The sequence below is a fragment of the Salvelinus alpinus genome, chromosome 2 (genome assembly GCF_045679555.1).
Source record: "Salvelinus alpinus chromosome 2, SLU_Salpinus.1, whole genome shotgun sequence".
NCBI classification, from domain to species: domain Eukaryota; kingdom Metazoa; phylum Chordata; class Actinopteri; order Salmoniformes; family Salmonidae; genus Salvelinus; species Salvelinus alpinus.
The window spans coordinates 126617860-126640223 of record NC_092087.1 but is presented as its reverse complement, the minus strand read 5'-3'; the positions used below and the strand labels follow the sequence as shown (position 1 = coordinate 126640223).

Sequence of the window (22364 nt, the reverse complement as noted above, 5' to 3'; positions counted from 1 at the left end):
GTTTGCATAATTTGTCAGATTCTCTATAATAATGGTATGCGAATAATAATGCATTTTATTTTGTAAAGTGTTTTTTTTGCATCAAACAACACAAAAACATTTTCAGTCACCTCCTTGTCTGAAGGACAAGTGGATAAACAGGTTAATGTCAAGTCCTGCATATTTTTTTCCAAAGTCTCATGGAATTTAGGCCTACATTGAACAGCACACATTGGCTGCTAGTGTAGGCTATACTACTCAACTAATCTTCAAGCCTTTGATTAATTGAATCATGTGCATTGGTGCTGGGCTGGAACAAAATTATGCAACCATTGGAGCACTCAGAGGTTGAGAAACTCTAAGTGACTGTTACTGCCTCTTCCCCCCCATTTGCCCAGCAAGATAGAGGACTCCATGCCTAATAAGGAGTTGAATATGAGGGTAAACGCCCATCCAATCCCTTCACGCCCTTCCAATCCATTTCAGGGACTCTCTGCTCTTCAAAGGGGCCTCCCACTGTATTTGCCCTACAGTAGTAACCAAACACCACACACACTGTGTGTGAGGGTGTGTGCATGTGTATCGCCCTCAGCCCTTGGGCCAAAGTCTGCAGGGTTGGCCTCATCGGTCTGATAACTGGCTTCCCAGTTTCTAAACAGGCTGAAGTCTATCTATCTAGGCCTGTCACACTTACTCTTTATAATAGTGACTGACACAGTCCTCTCTCTCTCTCTCTCTCTCGCTCTCTCTCTCATACCCTATCGCCCTTCAAAGTCCTATGTTGTGCTGCAGAGCACTCAGGCCTAATGGAGGAGACTCTGGAGTATAAATGCAACAATACCAGAGGAATATGCTCTCAGTGCTCCCAAGACAACCTAGAATGTGAGGAGGGGGAGGAGGGCTGGGTTGCCAGGCGTTACATCAACACAGCAACATAGGTTACTTAACCGCCTCCCCCTTTGATGAGGAGGAAATGGCCGAAGCAGTGGTGCATGGGAAAGGTGTGGGGGGGGGGGGGGGGGGGGGGTCTTCTCTAATGAGATCCATCTGCAGCCCTATTCTCTGTGTACTCTGTGTATACATTGGCCACATGTCCCCATTCAAGCCAGCACCGGCAGGACTATTGACTCATCTGCCCACATGAGGAGGACTTTGATTTGAAGGAGCAGAAAGCCACAGACATACATTACTGTAGATTCTTCATAGTTTGGTCAATTATTCTTGGAGCGAGGAATTGTTGAGGCAAGATGAATCTATAAGTTTGCTCTTCAATGGAGCGGTAGCGAGATGCTGTTTGATATGAGCTCATTAATTGTCTATCTTGCTGTGAGAGCCCGTGTGCCCGTGTTCTCAAGGGTCTGTGTGTTAGTGTGCAGAGCAGGTGTATCGATTCATACGGGATCAATGCAGCCTAGGTATTTGATTTGAATGGCGCTTGATTCCGCCTTGGTTAATGCATACGTCGAGATTGTAACCACGAGGCTTGCTGTTTATTGGTGCAAACGAGCAGGACTCAGTCATTGCCATGCGCGTTCTGCACAATTACGCAATAAGCTTCTTCATTATTTATATTAAATCATATATCTGCATCAGCGTGTCATAATGATGGATTGGATACCATTCCACTGATTCTTCCCCAGTCATTACCACGAGCGTGTTCTCCCCAGTTTAGGTGCCGCCAACCTCCTGTGATCTGTATCGCATTGATCAAAACAGTTTGATAGACGACAGAAAAGACAGGAGCATTCATTGCATTAGCAGGTGGGGTACACGTGGAATGATACAGCTGGACTTGTAAACAGAGATTTGGATATGATTCTCTCGTAAAAGGTTTGAGTATATGACAATTTGGTCCGTATCCAAGGACAACAGATGGAAATCCTTTCGTTTAGAAATACATATTTCCTTACACAAGACAACTATTCTTTAACTAAAAACAGATTTGAATGATGACTTGCTCCCAGTAAACTGCAGTGGATTCTGGGCTTCTGTCTTCCAGTGTGTTATTGTGTAAGTAGGTTAGTGTTAGTGTAACTGTTAGTGATGTTAGGGGTAGCGTCCGTGTGGACACTGTGTATACTGGTGTTGTCCTACTTGCACTCATGGGAGTGTTATTGTGTTGGTGTGCTTGTTTTATGGACAGTGTTTGGACAGTGTTTAGTCTACTTTGTCCGTGTTTTAGTGTGTGGACAGTGTGGATACTACTGGTGTTGACCTCCTGGCATGATGGGCATCCTTCAGCCTGGCACTTAACCTGAATCATGCCATGTGTGCCCAGCTGCTGCAGAAATGAATCATAACACGTTGCAAGGCACGCTGTGGTGTTGACATGTCAGTCACCGTAGATGAGAAACTTCAATGTAATAACACAATCCTAGAACTATACTTTAGCTAATGCACTATATTGTCAACAGTCAGACAATTCATTGGCGTTATCTCAATTGCGTCATTCTTAAAGGGGCAGTTCAGTTAAAACGTGATTTTTCTGGTAAAAAAAGAAGAAGATATTTCCACACTATGAGGTCGAAATAACACTATGAAATTGTGAAAATGATGATAATGCCCTTTTTGTGTAAGAGCTGTTTGGAAAAAAAATACCTGGAATTTCAGCCTGTTCAGGTGGGAGGGAACTTTTGTCCCACATCATCACATCACAAAGTGATCTGATTATAATAGATGAAGGATTGTTCATCTGGGTAAGGGGATGGGCTCTAGATCATCCTATCAGCCAACCAGGGCTGCATATGTAAATATCTTCACATTTGTTTCCTAACACCCACACAATCAGACAAAGCATTTCAATGGCCAAATGAGGCTCAGGGAAATAAATGATTCAAAATATATTTTTGAGTAATTTTCATTAAATCGACACACAGTGGTTTATTAGACATGATTTAAAAATACAATTACAAAGACTGCATGGGTGCTTTAAACCGTCACATGACAAAAAATGCTTATAGAAGGATATGCATGTTACATACCAGATGAAAAATGCAGACAGAGCAGTATCATCAACCCCACATTACAGTTTGGCCAACCGTGTGTTGTCTCCCGTGGCAACAAAGCACAAATGTACATGCTGTACATGTACTGTACAACCTGACAGCCCACTCACACCACGGAACTCCAGTTGTAATTCTATCGCCTAACACTCTGATCCAAATTATATAGATGGGTTCAAATGGGCGTGGCAACCAGACTAGGACAAACCTCTCTGTTCCAATGAGGGAACGAGAACAATCTCAGACAGCTTGGTGTGAATGGGGGTTTGAGGTATGACTTGGTGCACTGGTACATCAACTTATTCTGGGAGTTGAGTGGAGGTGAAATTCAGGATTTTAAACAGCTTGTGCCAAATGTTGTCGACAGTCCCTCTGTGTGGTATTCATTAGGCAGGTCTCCTGCTTCTGGCCCTATGGTACAGCTACATGGTGCTCGGACATTGTCGCGCCTGATGGTTCTTCTGTAAAATGAACCACTGTCCCATCGGAAATGAGAAAGTGAAAGAGAATTGCCCTTCGCGTATTGCGCGCCTCTCCTCTGTCCTCACTCTGGAAGCTGGTGGCGCCGCTTGTGGTGAGGAGATGTAGCCATCTGTGTCTGTTACACAAGTCTTACGCACTTGTTTTGGTCTTGTTTCTGTATCTTCAAAAGACTTTGCAATCTTGCTCGTCCTGGATTATGTCAAACGATAAGAGGGAGAATGGTGTCAACAGAGCACGGAGGGTTCAGTACAATGAAGCTTTTCGCTTTGATGGAAGACTTTCCTCCCGATTCTTATACTGCAACCTCCGGTGTCAAGCAGAGCTAGAGCCTCAACGCCTTGCTGTTTACATCAAAGTAGCTCCCGCATGACTCCGTTCTGCCATGTTATTCACATTATTGATTTCCAGAGCTATAGCGTTATATAAGCACGGAATATCGAATTCTCATTCCGTCTGCATAGAGTACACATAATAAAGTATATCTATCCCTATGAGGTTCACAACATAAAACCTTCCCCATTTCCATTATGCCCTTTTATTGAACTTTGACTTTTTTGTCTTTGAAGGCGTTAATAATCTGGAGAGAAACTGTGTCATGATGTAGGCCCATTTACAATAACAAATAAATGTCACTTCTCCCTTTTATTTATTCCCAAAGCAATTAGTCCCAAAGCCAACTGCCATTTTAGCGTTAGGTAACCCACTTACCTGTTCTTTACATAAATCCCAGGCCTGTGTTGACAGAATGGCCGTCCTCACCATGTTGATATGGCCAGCTGTGGATAGGACAGCTCACCTGACCATTGGCCAGCAGGCTGTCAAGGCTGTAATGTAAACCACTCTGAGGGGAGATAACAGTGGCTAGACTAATTGGCCAGGGAGAGGAACACTCTCTGTGTGTGTGCGCGTGTGGCAGAGAGGCATCAGAGGGCTTCTGGTCCCCATGGCAACGGGGCTGCATTCCCCACTTTGTTCCCTGGGTTGGGTGTGTGTGGGATGGAGATAGAGCGTGTGTGTGTGTGTGTGTATGCGTGCGTGTTTTGAGACAGAGATCAGAGTTCCTATGGCTAACCACTTCACTTCTGAACTCTCTCACTCCACCTTTTTTTCTGCTGGCTTGGGTTTGTAGCGTTTTCAAGAGAGGGATCCGGAACATCTTCAAACAAACTCTAGTGTGGTGATGTAACAAGACAAGCGAGACATTTCCGATAGTGAGGAAGGGGGTTATCCCCGTGTCAAATCACAGTGAGTGGTTTGTCATGGTAACGTACTGTAGGATGACATGCATCCACAGGAGCTCTTTCCAATCAAACTCTGTAAGTATCCAAATCTCTGTTTACAAGTATCCATGTCAAGTCAAACATGTCATCCTTCTTACAGCATGCTGCAAAGGTGTTCTCACGCACTCAAGAAGACGTTCTCTTTAAACCTGGAAACCTGGAAACCAGTTACTAGTTTTGATTGAATAGGCCCCCCCGTGGTACTGTGGGGATCAGTGGAGGCTGGTGGGAGGAGCTATAGGAGCACAGGCTTATTGTAATTGCTGTAATGGAGCCTGTCCTCCTATAGCCCCTCCCACCAGCCACCACTGGTGGGGGGCCATTATGTGGGTGTGTGACATGCTGCCTGAAATGATTCCTCTGTGGTATGTTAGTTTCCATCTCTCCCTGCACTCCTGAGGCATTTTCTAATCACGGCTAAGAGATGAAATGGTGAATATTCACTAGTGCACTACATAGTGCACTTTATAGGGAATAGGGTGCCATTTGGTACGTAGCCTATATGTAAGAGGATTGCAGTCCTGGTACACTGGTACACTGTGTGGTTGAATTTTCTCAGGCAAACCGATACTCGCGATCTCTCATAGTTAGTGTGTCACTCTCCCCCTCTTGTGGTGGAAAGGGGAAGTGGGTGAAATGCTGCTCCTACTCTGAACAGAAATTAACCACAAAGACAAACATTCCAGTAGTAGTGGACTAAACTCCACTCCGTGGTGAAGGAAGTTTATGAACTTCACCAACGGTGTGGAGCCGAGACCAGGCTTTGTGGAATCTAGCTCTGACTACATCGATTCGCCCAAGGTCAATACTTAAATGACGCAACGCCCAACTTGTACCTATGTTTTTCCTCTGTAGTTGCATGCGTTTCTTTGTTTGCTGAAATCCATACTTTTTCAATAAACGTTAATCAAATACAGCCATTTATTGTTTGCACGTTGCTTTTGCTCTGAGATGGCAACTCAGGGCAAATGCACGTGCCAATTGAATCTCAACAAGGAAACAGTTAGTGGTGGTATTTGATTTATCGTAAAAGTATAGATTTCAGCAACCAAAGACGACAAACATAGGTACGAGGTGGGCGTTTCCTTAATTGAAACGTTTTGAAGTGTTGACGGAGCTGGATTCCACAAAGCCTGGTCTCAGCTCCACGCCGTTGGTGAAGTTCATCAGAAACTTCCTTCACCGTGGAGTTTAGTCGGCAGTGTAAATCATCATTTATCATGATGATGATAGTGTCTTAATTTGAATAGCTTAGGGTTTTATTGCATGTGAAACATTGAATTCGATAGCACCAAGTCTTTCCCACAGTTGAGAACGAAAACACACAGACATTAATGTACATTGATAACATCGGTTACTAATGGAATTGGATGATGATTATTGTTATTAATGGGGCTCCCGTGTGGCGCAGGCTAAGGCACTGCATCTCAGTGCTAGGGGCGCCACTACAGAAACCCTGGTTAGAATCCACAATTGACCCAGTGTCCCCCGGGTTTGGCCGGTGTAGGCCGTCATTGTAAATAAGAATTTGTTCTTAACTGACTTGCCTAGTTAAATAAAAGGTTAAATAACATTTAAAAATTGACTGTACATTAAAAAAAATCAGGTGGACTTTCAAATAACCACATACAGGGACCACTGAAGCATTTTGCATGCAGAGTGTTAATGTCTATATGAGAATTACACTGATAGCTGACATGTATTTCAGATTGAGTCAGTCTGGGCCAATTGTGCGTCGCCCTATGGGACTCCCAATCACGGCCACTCAGGAGCCCCAATTATAACCAAGTACACCTGTCATGAGGAACTATTAGGTTCCTCAGTGACTAAGGTGTGGTGTGTATGTAATATTCCAGTCTTGACAGAGGGCATTTTTAACCTGTCTCACTAAATGCACAGACCCCGTCTAGCGCTGGCTTTAAATTGACTATTTGAGAAAAGTGGGCAGACTGGAAAAGCCTCCCAAAAAACCTTGTTTAAATGTTTGGCCCCAAAGGTTAGGAGAAACAATGCACTTAGCCCAAGAGGGTGAGATGGGTGTGTAGATAACTTTTGGACCCCATACTAATGGAGCGTTCACAGACATTTTCAACATGCTAACTGGATGATCGAGGCACGTGTACAAATCCAACCCGTTAGCAATTTGACAATTCTTTTGTTTCCTAGTTCCGACTAGCACGTGAACGTGGCATAAGGGCCAGATGAGATATGGAGAGAGGTTCTTATTTAGGGGTATATCCCAGAGCATCTATTCCCCTTCTGACAGTAAACTCTTATTTAGTCAGCGTATTTTGATCACTCGTACTGAGAGTGAGGTTGGCCACAATTGCAGCAGCAGACAAACTCCAGCAGAGGGCAGCATTTGGCAACAAGAGACAGATCAACATTCAACACAGTTGTCTGGTTTGCCCAGTGGTATTCCCCGTGTTTCTTTGATTCTAAAATATTTTACATCCTGTATCTCCTAAACATCTATTGTGTTTTAGATCTAAGATGCAAACAAGGTCATTTATCGTATGCACGCACAGCCAGCCTTGCTCAGATATCACCTGTGCAGTATGCTGTGTACCAAACATTAGGGACAGCTTCCTAATATTGAGTAGCACTCCCGTTTTGCCCTCAGAACAGACTCAATTCATCAGGACATGGAATCTACAAGGCGTTAAAAACATTCCACAGTTGTGTCAAGTTGGCTGGATGTCCTGGTGGGTGGTGGACCATTCTTGATACACACGGGAAACTGCTGAGCATGAAAAAACCCCGCAGCGTTGCACTTCTTGACACAAACCGGTGCGCCTGGTACCTACTACCATACCCCATTCAAAGACGCTTAAATATTTTGTCATGCCCATTCACCCTCTGAATGGCACAATTCACAATCCATGTGTCAAGCCTTAAAAACCCTTTAACCCGTCTCCTCCCCTTCATCTACACTGATTGAAGTGGGTATAACAAGTGAGATCGATATGTGCGTACAACTTTCACCTGTTCAGTCCATGTCATGGAAAGAGCAGGTGTTCCTAATGTTTAGTACACCCAGTGTATATTGAACACATGCTGACTAGGGATACCTAAAACAGCACAACTACCAGACTACTAAGGTTTCTGTTAATGAGGGGGAACACCTCAACCAATATGAGATACATTTGTGACAGGCCTCCTATTGAACAATGCAATGGACCAGTCAACATGATCAAAAATAAATATATATTCTTCCGTTTCAAGATAAATAAAAACAGTTTGTTTACCAGTATAAATAGCAATAAATACCCGGATGGTGACTTGTGCACTACAAGACAATTATAATACCTAGGACTACAATCACATTACTGTCTCTTTAAGAGCAATAAGTTATGTGTTACATCATTTCATCCTCATAAGGAATCTATCTGGAGGGGGAGTGGCCCTACTAGCAAAAACTACAAACAAAAAAAGATAGCCGACAACAATGAACGCAGGGCAAACTATGTTTAGGACGGACTCCACTGTGAGCTAGCTTCAGACATTGTACTACAGCTTGAATATTGTACTCTCTGCTCGCCACACTGCCAGAGGGGCTTGCCGCTGAACACAGGTGCACCACAGGTTATAAAAGGAGGCAGAGGGCGTGAACTGCAATGAAAGAGCGTAGTTAAGGGATGCGCCAATCACAGGAAGGGTGGTTAAAAAGTTGATACAATTAAGTACAGCAAATTTCCAAGTCACAGCACACCCACCCAATCAATAAAGGGCAATTAGCAACCCGTTAAGGCAAGGCATTTGAGGGAGCATGCTAAGATCAGTGAGAAATCAATTCATAGAAGAGCTAAAGTCCACCCTATGACGTCCTAGGAGCTCCCGTGACTACCGCTTTAAAAGCAGTAATACCCAAAAGCACAAACATTCTAAAATGTCTACTTAACTTGCGATGGTCCTGGTGCACCTTGTCCCCGTTGGATGCAGCAACGCTGTCACACTCCGGAACCATCTTGGGCTCTTGCGCTCCAGCAACCGCTGAGCACTTGGGACCTCCTTGCCAACAGAACACAGGGGATACACAAAAGAGAAACGGCCCGATACACACCCCTCTTGCACACTGTAATAGCGCCACCGCTGAACAGGTAGAGCCATGTCCATCGCCGCAGACTATCCGCTGAGATGTAACACCTCCCAACTAGGGTTACCAGACTACGCCAAATGTAGTGCGGGAGAGTTTACACCAATGTTCAATTCCTGTAGCAGTCCTACGTCACTTTTATTTCTATTGGCGAGAGGAGGTCCTCAGGACTAACTCTAAAATAAACAGGTTCTTTGTGTCAAGGAGTGGAGCATGGGACTCAGACAATAATCAGGACGCAGCCATTTATTTACATCCATCCTAAGCAGGAATATCACCTCACAAACAAACGTCATTACTAACAATGAGTTTCTCACACAATTCACATTCAATCAAACGTGGGTGTTACAACACTCACGGAGGGTGTGTTTAGGTGGACTATGGGCGCCAGCAAACACTACATTTACCATCGTACTTAAAAAAATAAAATCAACCCAGTTATCCCTCCGCTCCTGTCCGCCCATAGCACGCCCACCAGTAAGGGGATCTCTCTGATTAACGCAAACAGGAAGGCTTTTCTACAAAAGGTCACGCCTTTAAAGGGACAATCAGTAGTTGTTACATCATTTTTTTTTGTTATGTACACATTCACTCTTGAAGAATATAACTTATAAATGCCTCATGAGCTTAGTGCAACTGTCTTACCCCATCAAGCTTGTTTAACTCCAATTTAATGAAACACTGTATAGCCTCAAAACATTGTCAAAACTATTATTTTTTGTCAAAACTATTATTTTGTTATCATGGATGGTCAGTCCATGCATCCAAAGCGCTGTCTATGAATTTGAGAGTGTTTACATTTCTCCAGCCCCATCCCTCAGCTTTTTACCGAAACAGGCAGGAAGTAAGCTTTTGTCTTTCTACTACCGTTTACAGTTTTTAATTATCAATCATTTACATCTGGCACTGGCAGACCAACAAGGGTGCGTTCACAATAGGTGGATTTGCACCAGGTTATCAGCCTCTCTCATCTGTCCATCATTTCCTTCTTCTACACAGCTAAGGAAACCTTTGGACCGTGAAAGGAACCTCACACAATGGCTCTTCCATATTCTTATTAAATGATCCTGGCACTTGCTTGTCAATTTGTTAATGTTTGTTTTCAGGATGTCACACCAGGAAGAGAGTACTCAGGAGGACTAGAAAAGGTTTCCACAAAGGACCAATGGCCCCTGCCCCACTGGCATTGGGCTGCGCAACCCTGGCTTTAACATGCTCTGGTACCACTAAGCTGCTGGTCAGGTAGGCTCCGGTACTGGGGATCCACAGGGAGCAGTTGTAGGCCCCTTCCCCAGAGACTGTCTTTCTTTTCAGGGAACTAGTTATAGTCAATGACGCTCCATCTTCCACTTGTTTAGTGTTGATTGTAGAGTCCCCAGTCACGTTGTTGGGTCCCTGGAACCAGTGCACCTCTCCATCAGGGTAGACCCCAGTAAAGGTGCAGGTCAGGCCCTCATCACTGATGCTGGGCTGGGCCTCCCTGTAGCACTCTGAATGGAAACAGAGAAGCTTTTTTTTTAAAACACAAAGAATATGGCTGAGGTTGGAGAGTTCTTGAGAAATGGTGCAATGCGGTTCCGTAAGCCCCCTGACACCATTAGTCATACATTTTGCTCAGTGGAGGCACGGTAAAGTCCCTTGTACTTCCTGGTGGTTAGACAATTATCCATTAGCTATGTTCACTATAGGAGGACTAGCTCATTGTAATGTCATGGCTGGAATGGAATTAATGGAACAAAATCAAACATGACTACCGCTCCATTTATCCCATTCCAGCCATTACAATGAGCCAGTCCTCCTATAGCTCCTCCCACCAGCCTCTGGTCAATGGCTTTGGACTACATGCATGACAGATGTCTAGGTTATGACAGTATTACATGAGTGAGAATGGGATAGGACACTCGCCTTGCAGCTTCACCGTTGTAGTGGCCTCCTTTACTCCATGACTGGAGCGCAGCTTGCACAAGTACTTTCCCTGCTCCAGTGGCTGTACCTGCAGCAGAGTCAGGGTCAGCTGTGTCTGTGGGGTATAACGACACTCCATGGCACTAGGTGTGCTCCCTGGGTGGGTCCCGGTCACTCCAGTTCCGTTAACATCACACAGGTGCTTCCCGTCCTGGCGGACCCAGGCCAGATGATAGATCGACAGCCCCTCCTGGAAGGTGGAGATGTCACATCGGAGGGTGACACTCTGGTGACATGGCACAACGACAGAGTCAACAGTGGTTAGCTTCACCAGCTCTGTGGAATAAGGAGATATTGGAGTTGGTTTCTTCACTTAGCTCTCTTGGAATGACTGTGCTCAACTAATGCTCGTTCCTGACTCGAACCGTTCCATTTTGTGTTATGAGCCTACTAGTGTGGGGGCCCAAGCTACATTATTGTATCGGCAAGTACCAAAGACCCATCCACATGAAATACAAATCATCTAAAGTATATCATTTCAGAAACTGTGTAGTTATGGCCGGCTGTGTATTAGTACTGCAAGTCACAAACTTCAGCTTGTAAAGAAAACATGTTGATTGACTGGTTGTGCTCATCCAGAGCTACAATGAGAATGTGTACTGTTGGGGGTAATCGAGGACCAGGGTTGGGAAACACTGTGTTACACAAATTAAGAGTGCCTTTAAAAGTCAAGTTTCAACTTGATTTACTTACCTGCCGTTGTGAGTGTGCGAGCAGCACAGAGCCAAAGCATCACAGTTTGCTGGGTGAACAGGTTCATCTTGTGTCTCCTGACTTGATCTCCTATAGAAGCACACAAGTTACACATTGGTCATGTTACACTAGTGTGTCACTCTCACCCAGTCTACCCGATATTCACCTTCACCTGTTGCAAACACAGTGCACGTATTCATTTAACTGATTGATCCTTACAAGAGACGTACAGATGTATGATCCTGTTGCAGGAGAACTTTGTGTATTTGATCATTTCCCTGCTGTAGCAAACTGGTTCAAATTAAGATCCAATCTTTTTACATTGTATCAGAATGTTTCTGTCCTACGGAGTCTTAAATTGTTCTTATAAGCGGAGTGCACTGTGTAACATTTTTCTTCCCAGACCAATAGTTTTTCCTTTAAGATCCAATGCAGCCATGTTTATCTCAGTATCGTTCGGGTCTGTGGGACCCATTTTCAATGTTTACTAAGCTGTCATCAAAGCAAAGGGTGGCTACTTTGAAGAATGTCAAATATAAAATCTGTTTTGATTTGTTTAACACTTTTGGCTACTACATGATTATGTGTTATTTCATAGCTTTGATGTCTTCTCTGATATTACAAATCGTCCTCCTCCCTGGGCCTGCTGTTTCAACATAGCACCAATAACCTGTCTGTCTCCCTGCCTGTCTGCCTGTCTCCCACTCTTTACCCTTTGTAGCGTGGGCAACTACAATGTCTTGTGGGAACCTGCACAGTGCTATTACAGTACATTTCGTTACATTGTAAAAATGCAGTATTTTCCCACAATCCACCCCAGCCAGAATTGGGGAAGGGACACAGCAAAGAAATACATTTGCATGTGGGGCTCCTTACCCCAATCAATCAGTATGGCAGAGGGCCTTAGAAATATTTTTTTTTGCAGAGAGAGAAGCTAGTGTGGAAGGACCGTCTTCCACTTTGGAAGATGAAGAATTCAATTCGGAATCTGACAGTGAGTTGGAAGAAGAGGATGAGATTAACCCTCAGCCAGCCCCAGGACCAGCCTGTCAGAAGCCAGCCCCAGGACCAGCCCGTCAGCAACCAGCTCATCAGCAGTCTGCAGGAAGAGAAATATGGATGAAATATGAAATTGGATGCTCTTCTTGCCCAAGGAATGAGCCACCCCGCATGGCTGCAAATGGATGCAACCAGGGTCGACGGGGATGGCGGTTACTCATGTGCAGGACAGTCTTCTTTTGAAATGTTCATCCCAGACACCATCCAGAAAATCATTCTGCACTGCACTAATTTGGAGGGAAGGTATGTTTTTGGAGAGAGATGGAAGGAGATGAACTTAACTCATTTACATGCACACTTTGGGTTTCTTAGCCTTGCTGGTGTTTTCAGATCCAGTGGGGAATCCACAGAATCCCTGTGGGATGCAAAAACTGGCAGAGAACTTTTCCATAGAACAATGTCTCCGGAAAACTTCCACATTAATTCCAGGATTATCCGCTTCGATAACCGAGACACCAGACCAGCTCGGCGGCAGAGAGACAAGCTAGCTGCAATCAGGTCAGTTTGGGACAAGTGGGTGGACCGCCTTCCCCTGTTTTACAACCCTGGGCCCAACATTACTGCCCTCCAGGCAGTACAAGCCGCCTAAACCCCCAAAATATGGAATCAAGATCTGGGCTGCCTGTGATTCTGCTTCATCATATGCGTGGAACTTGCAAGTGTACACGGGGAAGCAAGATGGAGGAGCCCTTGAGAAGAACCAAGCGATGCGGGCCACAACATCACATGCGATAACTTTTTTACTTCGCACAAGCTGGGACAGGAGTTCTCAAGAGGTAGCGTGCGATGGTAGGAACAATACGAAAAAACAAGCCAGAGCTCCCATCTCAGCTGTTTAATACACGGAGCAGGCCTATCAATTCCTCTAAGTTTGTGTTCACGGCCGACACGTCCCTAGTGTCCTATGTGACAAAGAAAGGCAAAAATGTGGTACTCATGAGTACGCTGCATAGGGATGGGAGAATCTGCGGCCACAGCTGCAAAAGAAGAACCCTACGCTGGACACTTGTAATATTCTTCAACGTCTTGGCATACAAGGGAAGTTGCAGAGACGGCTCTTTCTCGAGGAGCTGGACAAGGCATTGGTAAGACCTCAAATCCAGAGGATACAACATATCCCAAGGACCCCAGCTTCTGCAGCCATCGTGAGGAGGATGCTGGTGCCCCATCCGCCCGACACACAGAACCAACACCTCCAATACCAGAAGTAAGTGTGAGTGATGTTGCATGTGTGTGTGTGTCTGACTCTCCTACCTTGGCCTGCTGTAACTATATCTGTGAGTGAGTGAGATGTTAGTGAAATTCCTGAACTAAGTGTTTATCATTCTAAATTTCAGCCGGTAGCAACAAGAAGAAGTGCTGCAATGTGTGTGGACCCAAGAAGGACAGGAAGACACAGTACACATGCATCAAGTGCAAGAAATACATTTGCAACACACACAGTAAAACTCTGTCCTCATGTGGTGTGTAGACTGGCCTTAATTTGTGTTCAATGGGGCTCATTTATAATTTCCATTAAATACTGTATGTAAAATGTGTCCTTCCAATTTGTTCAGTTCAAAGCAATAAACATAGTGATAAACTTTGTTTAATTTATATTTGTTTAAGATAAACATGATTCATTCCCCCCCATGTCTTGATTATTATTTTATTTAAAAAAACAAATAGCGCTTTTAATGATAAACGTGATCTAGCAGAGGTAAATGGCAAATATTAGCCATGTATGCTGTCTATATTGCTTGTAATTGATATAAGTAAACATCAAAGTATTTTTATGTAAATTGTTATGGCTGTATTGTTTTAAAAACCCAATAATGTTGTGGGTTCATCAGACCCGTGAACATTGGGTGAATAACAAAAACATGAACACCACACAAGGGTCAAGTACTTTACTGTGATAGTTTTCAATTAAAATTGTCAAAAATAAACAAAAATAGCTTCTTAGCAAAGAGCAATTCCTCAAGCAAGAAGTTTGCTAGGACTGTCTGGGAGTGGTCTGAGAGGAAAACTGAAAACTAGCTGTTATTGGCAGAGAGGTTTGGAACGGTCTTTCTTATTGGTCTATTAACTAATTTACCACATGGTGATGTCACCATGGAAAGGCCAAAACTCCATCCCACACCATAGTTTTGAAAAGTTGGCTGGATGTCCTTTGGGTGGTAGACCGTGAAACTGTTGAGCGTGAAAAACCCAGCATCGTTGCAGTTCTTGACACAAACCGCTGTGCCTGGCACCTACTACCATACCCTGTTCAAAGGCACTTAAATATTCTGCCTTGGCCATTCACCCTCTGAATGGCACACATACACAATCCATGTCTTACTGTCTCAAGGCTTAAAAATCCTTATTTAACCTGTCTCCTCCCCTTCATCTACACATTGAAGTGGATTTAACAAGTGACATCAGCAAGGGATCATAGCTTTCACCTGGATTCACCTGGTCAGTTTGTCATGGAAAGAGCAGGTGTTTTGTACACTCAGTCTATATAAAACACAGGACAATCACGTTTTTGACTGCACTGGACCATTAAAAGTACAGCTAGATAAGTTATATTGCTGGTGACATAGGTCTGACAGATACAGTAGCAAACTTGACTCACCCCAGTATGAAGACGTGCTTGTCCCTTGCTTCTTTGAGTAACTGTGTCTGATACCTTCTGAGCTCCTGCTCAAATTAGTCCTCCCATTTCCTTGTAGGTATCTTTACTTACCGAGGAGTCGATCGTTAATGATTAAGTAAGGAGGCTTTGTGTGACTGCTGTACTTATCTGCCAGAAGGGTGTGTCTCATAACTACCTCTTGCTGCTGTTCTGAAAGAGAGTGAGAAAACGTGTGTGTAACAGAGAGTGTGATAAGTTAATGCTAAGTTAAGGGAAACTGTCATATGAAGTTGTAAATGGGAGCTGTTGCTCTGATTGGGTGCCAACATCAAGGGGTGAGAGTGTTGTTGCAGATATCGCTCCCACTCACATGGATGGCTCACTCATAAGAAGGAAGTGCTTTCGCTCGATAGGTTTCAGCGTTAACTTTTTCAACGTCATCGCTTAGACATGGTCAAATGGACAGAATGTTTCTGTATACTTGGTAATAACAGTGTATGACGGTGTTTAGACTGAATCTTTACAGCCAGCACATTCAAGTAACTCATACAATCTATTCATGTTGTAGAACAAGGGTGATAAAACAGATGTTCTACAAATGATCCTGCAGTAACAGGATCTCTGAGAGTGTATGTCATAAAAGTGTTTCGAAGAGTTTGCGAAGTTCAAAAAGACATTTGAACCCTTTTAGCTTGAATCATCTTTAATCGCACAGCTAGACAGATACGATTTCATTAGTGAGTGTTCATGACACTTTGTTTCCTGAGTTTAAAAAAAACAACCGCCCTCTCCGTTAGCGTGACACACACCTACGCTCATCACTACAAAGTGCCCTTCAGCCTGTCCATGGGCGTTTTGCACTCTGTAAACTGAGTAAATCACGAACCACTGTACTCGACAAGCCTTTCTCCTGCTCCGAACTTGGGGGTCAGGTCCCCCAAACTGTTCCTTGAGTGTTGTGGGTGTGAGGCAACTCAATATGCATGTAGAATTCTGACTTCTGACTATACCTTGAGCCCTCAGTGGTGGATGACCTCTAGTGGAACCCCCCCCCCCCCCCAGTGTGGGAGACAACGGCAAAGTGAGAGGAGCCTGGCAGGGTCTCACTGATGTCTGACCCACAGGGCTGACCTCTCTGTTGGACCTATGTGGTTTGCTGTGTGGAAGTGGTGTGTGTGTGTGTGTGTGTGTGTCGCAGTTCTTCTGTCTGTGTATGTACTGCGTATGGTGTACTCTCGCTTGTGTGTGTGTGTGGATGTATGTCTACTCTGTGTGTGTGTGTGTGTGTGTGTGTGTGTGTGTGTGTGTGTGTGTGTGTGTGTGTGTGTGTGTGTGTGTGTGTGTGTGTGTGTGTGTGTGTGTGTGTGTGTGTGTGTGTGTGTGTGTGTGTGTGTGTGTGTGTGTAGGCTTACTGTCTCCGCTCTAGGGGCATCAGTTCTCCTCCCACATCAGCACTGCAGTAGCTGCCAACAACGAAGAGATAGAACACGCTGCAGGCTTTAATACCATGAAGGCTACATCTCCACTAAAACAATACAATACACCGCTACAGAACAGAGAGCCTCTGTCTGCTTCATCACCAGCCCACTACCACGCTTACATTTGAGATTGAACATGGTGGTAGCGTGAGACGAAGACATTTTCTGCCGTGCTCTGACCTTTTGTGCTGTACCCCACACTAGGCTGTGTTGATATATAGCAATGTGCTGCCTGGATGCCTCTGCACTGATAAGTGTGCATATTTCTCAGTGCATCTTCATTTTAATGCTCCATTGTTTGGTCTGCCACCAGCATGGCAACCTTACGTGATGGGAAACAAGCAATGTGCAAAGAGCAACTTTGAATTAAACAGGAAGTCTAAAAATAAGTGTTGTTGCCACCGACAACGGGGAACCTTTGCCAACGACGCCACACTGCATTTCACACTTTCAGCCAACCGTTTCCCTGCAAATGACAGAATGTGGTGACTCTTTCTATCCCTGTCTCTCGCCCTGGCACGACACACTGCGCTACAGTTTATTTTCACAGCTTGTCGACACTCATCCGATACTTAATTGCTGTTGGGCCAGATTACCCCCAAAACGCAGACTTTTTGTCCCCGTAATGGTGTCTAAAATGATCCAGCTCTAATGTGGGTGACTCATGCGACTTTGTGGTAGTTCATAAAGTCGTTAAGTTAACATTTTCGAAAGTTGACACTAATTCCACACTGGGAGAGAGGCTGTGGGTTGAGTTCCTGCACTCTGGGTCGTCGTCATGGTGATTAGATCAGGTGGATTTACGATCGCATTTCCGTGGTAATCCTAGACCAGAGGCGACAGCGGCCTATCGGTACCAAGCGCATACTTTATGCCCTTCCGCCTCATCCTTCTCCCCTTTTGGCATTTTGGACATATCCCTGTCTGGCTGTTTTAAGCTTGTTCTAGGTCAGCTTACTGTATGAATCACACCTCTCCCATATATCATGATCCAGAGTGCTGGGGGACAAAGTCAAAAGTACACTCCAAAGTACCAATCGTTATCCAACTCCTTAGGCCCTGACTATTACGACTAAAGCCGAAGCTATACAAATCTTCTGCAAAGTTCAGCTAACTTGGTTTGAGATGTAAAATTCTGACGAGCGCCAAGTTGGCACCAATAGTTTGGAGGACAGTTTTCCAAACTCTGTGTAACTACAGTTTTGTTCTTAAACCAGACCAACTCAGCTCCTCTGAGCAGTGACAGGTCAATGAATGAGCTTTTGGTCATTCTTTCTGGCTGAATTTCTTAAGTGTTCTTCTAATGTCTGTCCCCTCTCTCTCTCTCTCTCTCTTAGGACTGGATAAAGCAAGGATAAAATAGGATGGTTAGCTTACACAGCCAGAGAGCTGTTACATGGGACCTGCAGAGCTGCCTGACCTCTGACCTCTGAGCGGCTGAAAGGAGAAGGAGCTTTTAGGCCTGGTCCATTAACTGAAGGGCAAGCGAGTAACTGTTCTCCCTCTCCATTCCATCTCTCCATCTCTCCATGGAGCTTTTCTCAGCGCTTTGTCCACTTCAGGGGCACTGAGGCATCTTCGAAATGAGATGGAATGTTGACCAACTCCCACCACATTTCCTACCCCCTCAAGACTGGAAAGCTACAAGAAAATAAACTTTTTGTTGTTGTTTCATGGAGAAGTGACGGAGTGAGTGGTAGGCCAAGAAAGAGTTGGTTGTACCTCTCACCATTTGTCCTTGATATGCGTTTTGTCCTGTATGCCCCTTTCCAAAGTAGTTCCTCAGCAGGTTACTGTACTCAGGATTGTTTTTAGACCTTTTTTTTTAATCACGAAAGAGTTGATTTCAAACATCTAAAAACTCAAACAGAAGTCTGAAAACAACCTTTCAAAGAAGAAAGCAAATTTTTTAGGAAATGGGTTGTACTGTATTCAAATGACAGAATGAGCGGACACTTGGGACTTTCCCCTATTTCTCATGAATATGTCGTTAATTCAATGGCTTGATGGAACATTTCTGTTGCATGTGTCAAGGTTTCGCACAGCCTTATAAACTTTCCCCCGGGCATAAATTCAAATGTTATAATTTCATGCATGGTTGCAACTTCTACATACCAGTCACAGTAAGGTTGAACTCTCCTGTGCATCTAACATGTAGCTACACCACGACATCGAACATCGAAAAATATAACATTGTCATCATGTGTGAGTCATTATGAATGAGGACTATTGGGGACTTTTCTCCTGCCTGTATCCACCACAAGGCCAATGAAACGCCATGTGAAACCCCATCAGACCTTGTGGCTTTCTCTTTCACTTCAACTGCAACATGCAACCACAATAACCCAACGACAGACAATACTATACCTGTCGGATGGGAGTCATTGACACGTGGTGGGCCGACTGTTACACAAAGTAACACAGAGGAACTGACATTCATAGGTGGCCACCTGGCTTTGATTTTCTCTCATAGAAGAGGCATCTCAATACTCTAAAGCAGCTGCTTTCCTCGTTTCCTTTCCCTCACCCACTCCACTGGTGAAACTATCCACCCAAAAAATACCCACCATGTTGCTTTTGCCTATGCTGTATTTTCATCTTAGTGCAGATAAATGGGAGGAAGACACTTTAGACTATTGAGATGTACCCAAAGTTCTGTACAGGCTCCTGTACAGCAACAGCAGCCCTCAGTGCCACTAAAAGGAGCTGCATGGTCAATCCGATGTCTGTATTGGCAGTGCAGCATTTATGTTGATAAGGCCATTGACGCCACGGAAATTCAAGGGCGACCGTGGTACTGCAGGCATTGTTTGCAGAAAACAGGATCCCCCATTATAGTGAAAGGAAAAATGCCGATCTTCATGATAAATCTTTGTGTAAATAAAATACAAAATCAAAGACAATCATGGCACCAAAAACTGCTTCTAATATACCCGATGTATGTCATTGAACCGATTATTTTAAAATCACACACAAAAGATGTTCTAAGAATAATTTAGTAACTAATGGCAGCCTGCAGTGCCCCTGTCGGCCTTCAACTTCAGTTACGCAATGAGGGGGCAGCACTGAGCTAGCCTGAAATGTCACTTCCTGGAGTAGCTCAAATTGCGCATGTTATGTCTCCATGAGACGCCATCTTAAAAAAGGGGAACTGCCTCCTATAACAAACTTCACTGGTTATAAATGGCCTATGCAACATCGATATGAGTCAGAAACATTAATTATAGTGTCAAAATTTACTACAAAATGTAAATAACATAATTTTTTGTCATAAAGTCAGTCTTGTCCAAAACGAGATTTGGAAGTGAGGAGTATGGGTTGGGTATGGATTATTTACATATACATGCCCACTTTTGCTAATGATGTCCAATTTGCAAAGAGACAACCAGGTGTGGTCCGCCCCAGCTGCCATGTGTTGTGGACATGTTGTCAAGTCTGCAAAGCATGGACACTTGCTCAGCATAGTGAAAATTGGCTTCTATAAACAATGTTTCGCAAGATGGCAAGGAATGTATTACATACAACAAACGTACGACACGATGGTTGTGTGTGGTGAGTAGCTAGCTAGATAGCTATGATACTGTGATCTAGCTAAATACATAGCCTCTCCCAAATGTGTAATGTGATGTAATGTCAGAGAGGAAGATTTGCATAGCTAACGTTGCACCTGACGATACGGTTTGATAGGATGTAACGTTAGCCAGCTTGCTATCGATAATGTTTCAACTCAAACGGGCTAGCTAAGAAGATCCCTGCTAGCTATCTATCTAGCCAATTAATTTCAATTCGGACAAAGATATTGATAACTAACCCGGGTTTGCAAGTTAGGTAGCAAACTATTTTTATGAGAACAAGCATGTTGTTTGGGTTAGCACTTGTTCTCGATAACTCAGACCCTGTCGGCATTCTGCCTTTACTGTAATTGAACTGGGAGTCATGATCAAGGGCTAGGTTAGAACCAGCTAGCCAGCATTCAGGGGCTTCGTTTGCTACTAGTGCTAAAACAACATGCCTGTTCTCAGGAAAGTCTATTGTGTATTTTCTAGCGCAAAGATAAATGATGGTACCTGCCACAGCTGGTTGCATAGTAACGGCATCAGCGTCACTGGCCTGAATCTATTCTGTGCTTACAGTCACTCTATTAATATTATTACTTCTAAACTAGAGAACATGTGTTTTTCTTGATTTATGTCTATTGACTGATGATATTTAATTCACAGCCTACTTACAAACCCTGGTGAATTTGTTGTTCAGTAGTGTCGTGGGAACCCCCTTACCATATCAGGAGCAGAAGGCTGAGGCAGTACGTGGCCAGGCACCAGTCCCACTTCAGGTTGGGCACATTTGATCTGGCTATACATCACAATAAAATCACTTGTCTGTCTTGGAATTTGCCTAACAACCATTGATAACGTAGTGCTGTGTGCATCAACTTTACCTTGCTTTGCTACCGATGGAGGACAAGAGAGATGGTTTGTCATGGAGTCCCCTGACTAAAAGACAGATTGATACAGATGTCTGAACTGGGAGAGACCTTGCACTCAGCATTACAATTATACTGTACAAGACACATCTATTACTTTTCATCCTATTTTGTTATTATTGAGTATAATGGGGTGGGGTGGAACTGTCTTATACGGGACACTATACAAAGGGATGATGACTAACATGTACCACCAGACAAAATGCTGATAGGTACAGTATCTGTATCGACAATAGAAGATGAAAGACAAGTGTACATTTTGCACATTGTTATATTAGCAGGACACTGCTTCTACAGTATTATGTGAAGGATGGTTTATTCTACACTTGAACTTGAAAGTCATCAGAACACTTTGTTTAGAATATCAACAGAAGTTCAGCAATTGGACTCTTCTCATATTACTCTGTATCTACTGACCGACTCAAAGCTTCCTCTTGGAGGAAGCTAGGTCAGTAGATACAGGGAGGTATGAGAAGAGTGCCATCTTCCTGCATCTCACATGTGCCTGTATTTATTGAACTCTGCCTGCTGGACCCATGCGTTGTGGCAAACTATGTCATATCAAGAATGTAGTCTCGTGCACTCCACCCTTCCTGCCACCTGACTGCACCTGTCCGTAACCTGTAATACATCGCATAGATGAAAGGGACTTCTTCACCCGCTGGAGACTTCAAGACAGAACCTCACCCGGAGAGCAGTGCGTGTAAGTGTGTGGTTAGACAGACAAATCCTTAGAATAGACCATAGACATAGAATGCCATGCTAGTTCTGGAACAGCTGAAGCTCTACCAAATATTTTTATGCTCCTTGTTCTATCTGTGGTTGTACTCTACACACGACTTATTTTCATTTGTTAGGTAAAGTGTAGGCATACTGCCTTTATAAGCAAATCAATATGATGAGACATTTTCTGCTGTAAATAGGCTGTCTTTGTAACACAAACACACCCATCGATTTTTGTTGTTGTTGTTGATAAATGTAGTTACATTCAAGCTAGCCATGTTTGTGCAATGTCCACATAAAGCCTACACCTTTAGTGATATTAGTTCAAGACGAGACAAAACTAGCCAGTTATGTTGAAAGCTGTGCTGACTGATGACTGGGCATTCAACTCGCAGTTGTTGATATAATTTCCACAGTAACATGTCTTTACATTACGTAATATAACTTCAAGTTGCAAGTTACTTTCATAGTGTTGATAAAACGTTTACTGGAGACAGGAGATCAAATGGAGACATAGGACGAGG

At 43.9% G+C, this 22364-nt stretch overlaps 1 protein-coding gene across 1 annotated transcript; it reads right to left on the bottom strand.

The window, feature by feature from the left end:
* Positions 1-9071: 9071 nt before the first annotated feature.
* On the bottom strand, positions 9072-15375 carry LOC139568671 (uncharacterized). The gene is made up of 4 exons (XM_071390667.1): positions 15157-15375; positions 11499-11588; positions 10746-11081; positions 9072-10330 (listed from the first exon to the last, which is right to left on the bottom strand). The coding sequence occupies exons 2-4, from the start codon at positions 11563-11565 to the stop codon at positions 9951-9953; spliced, it is 783 nt and encodes a 260-aa protein (XP_071246768.1). The 5' UTR covers positions 11566-11588; positions 15157-15375; the 3' UTR covers positions 9072-9950.
* Between the last annotated feature and the right edge of the window lie 6989 nt (positions 15376-22364).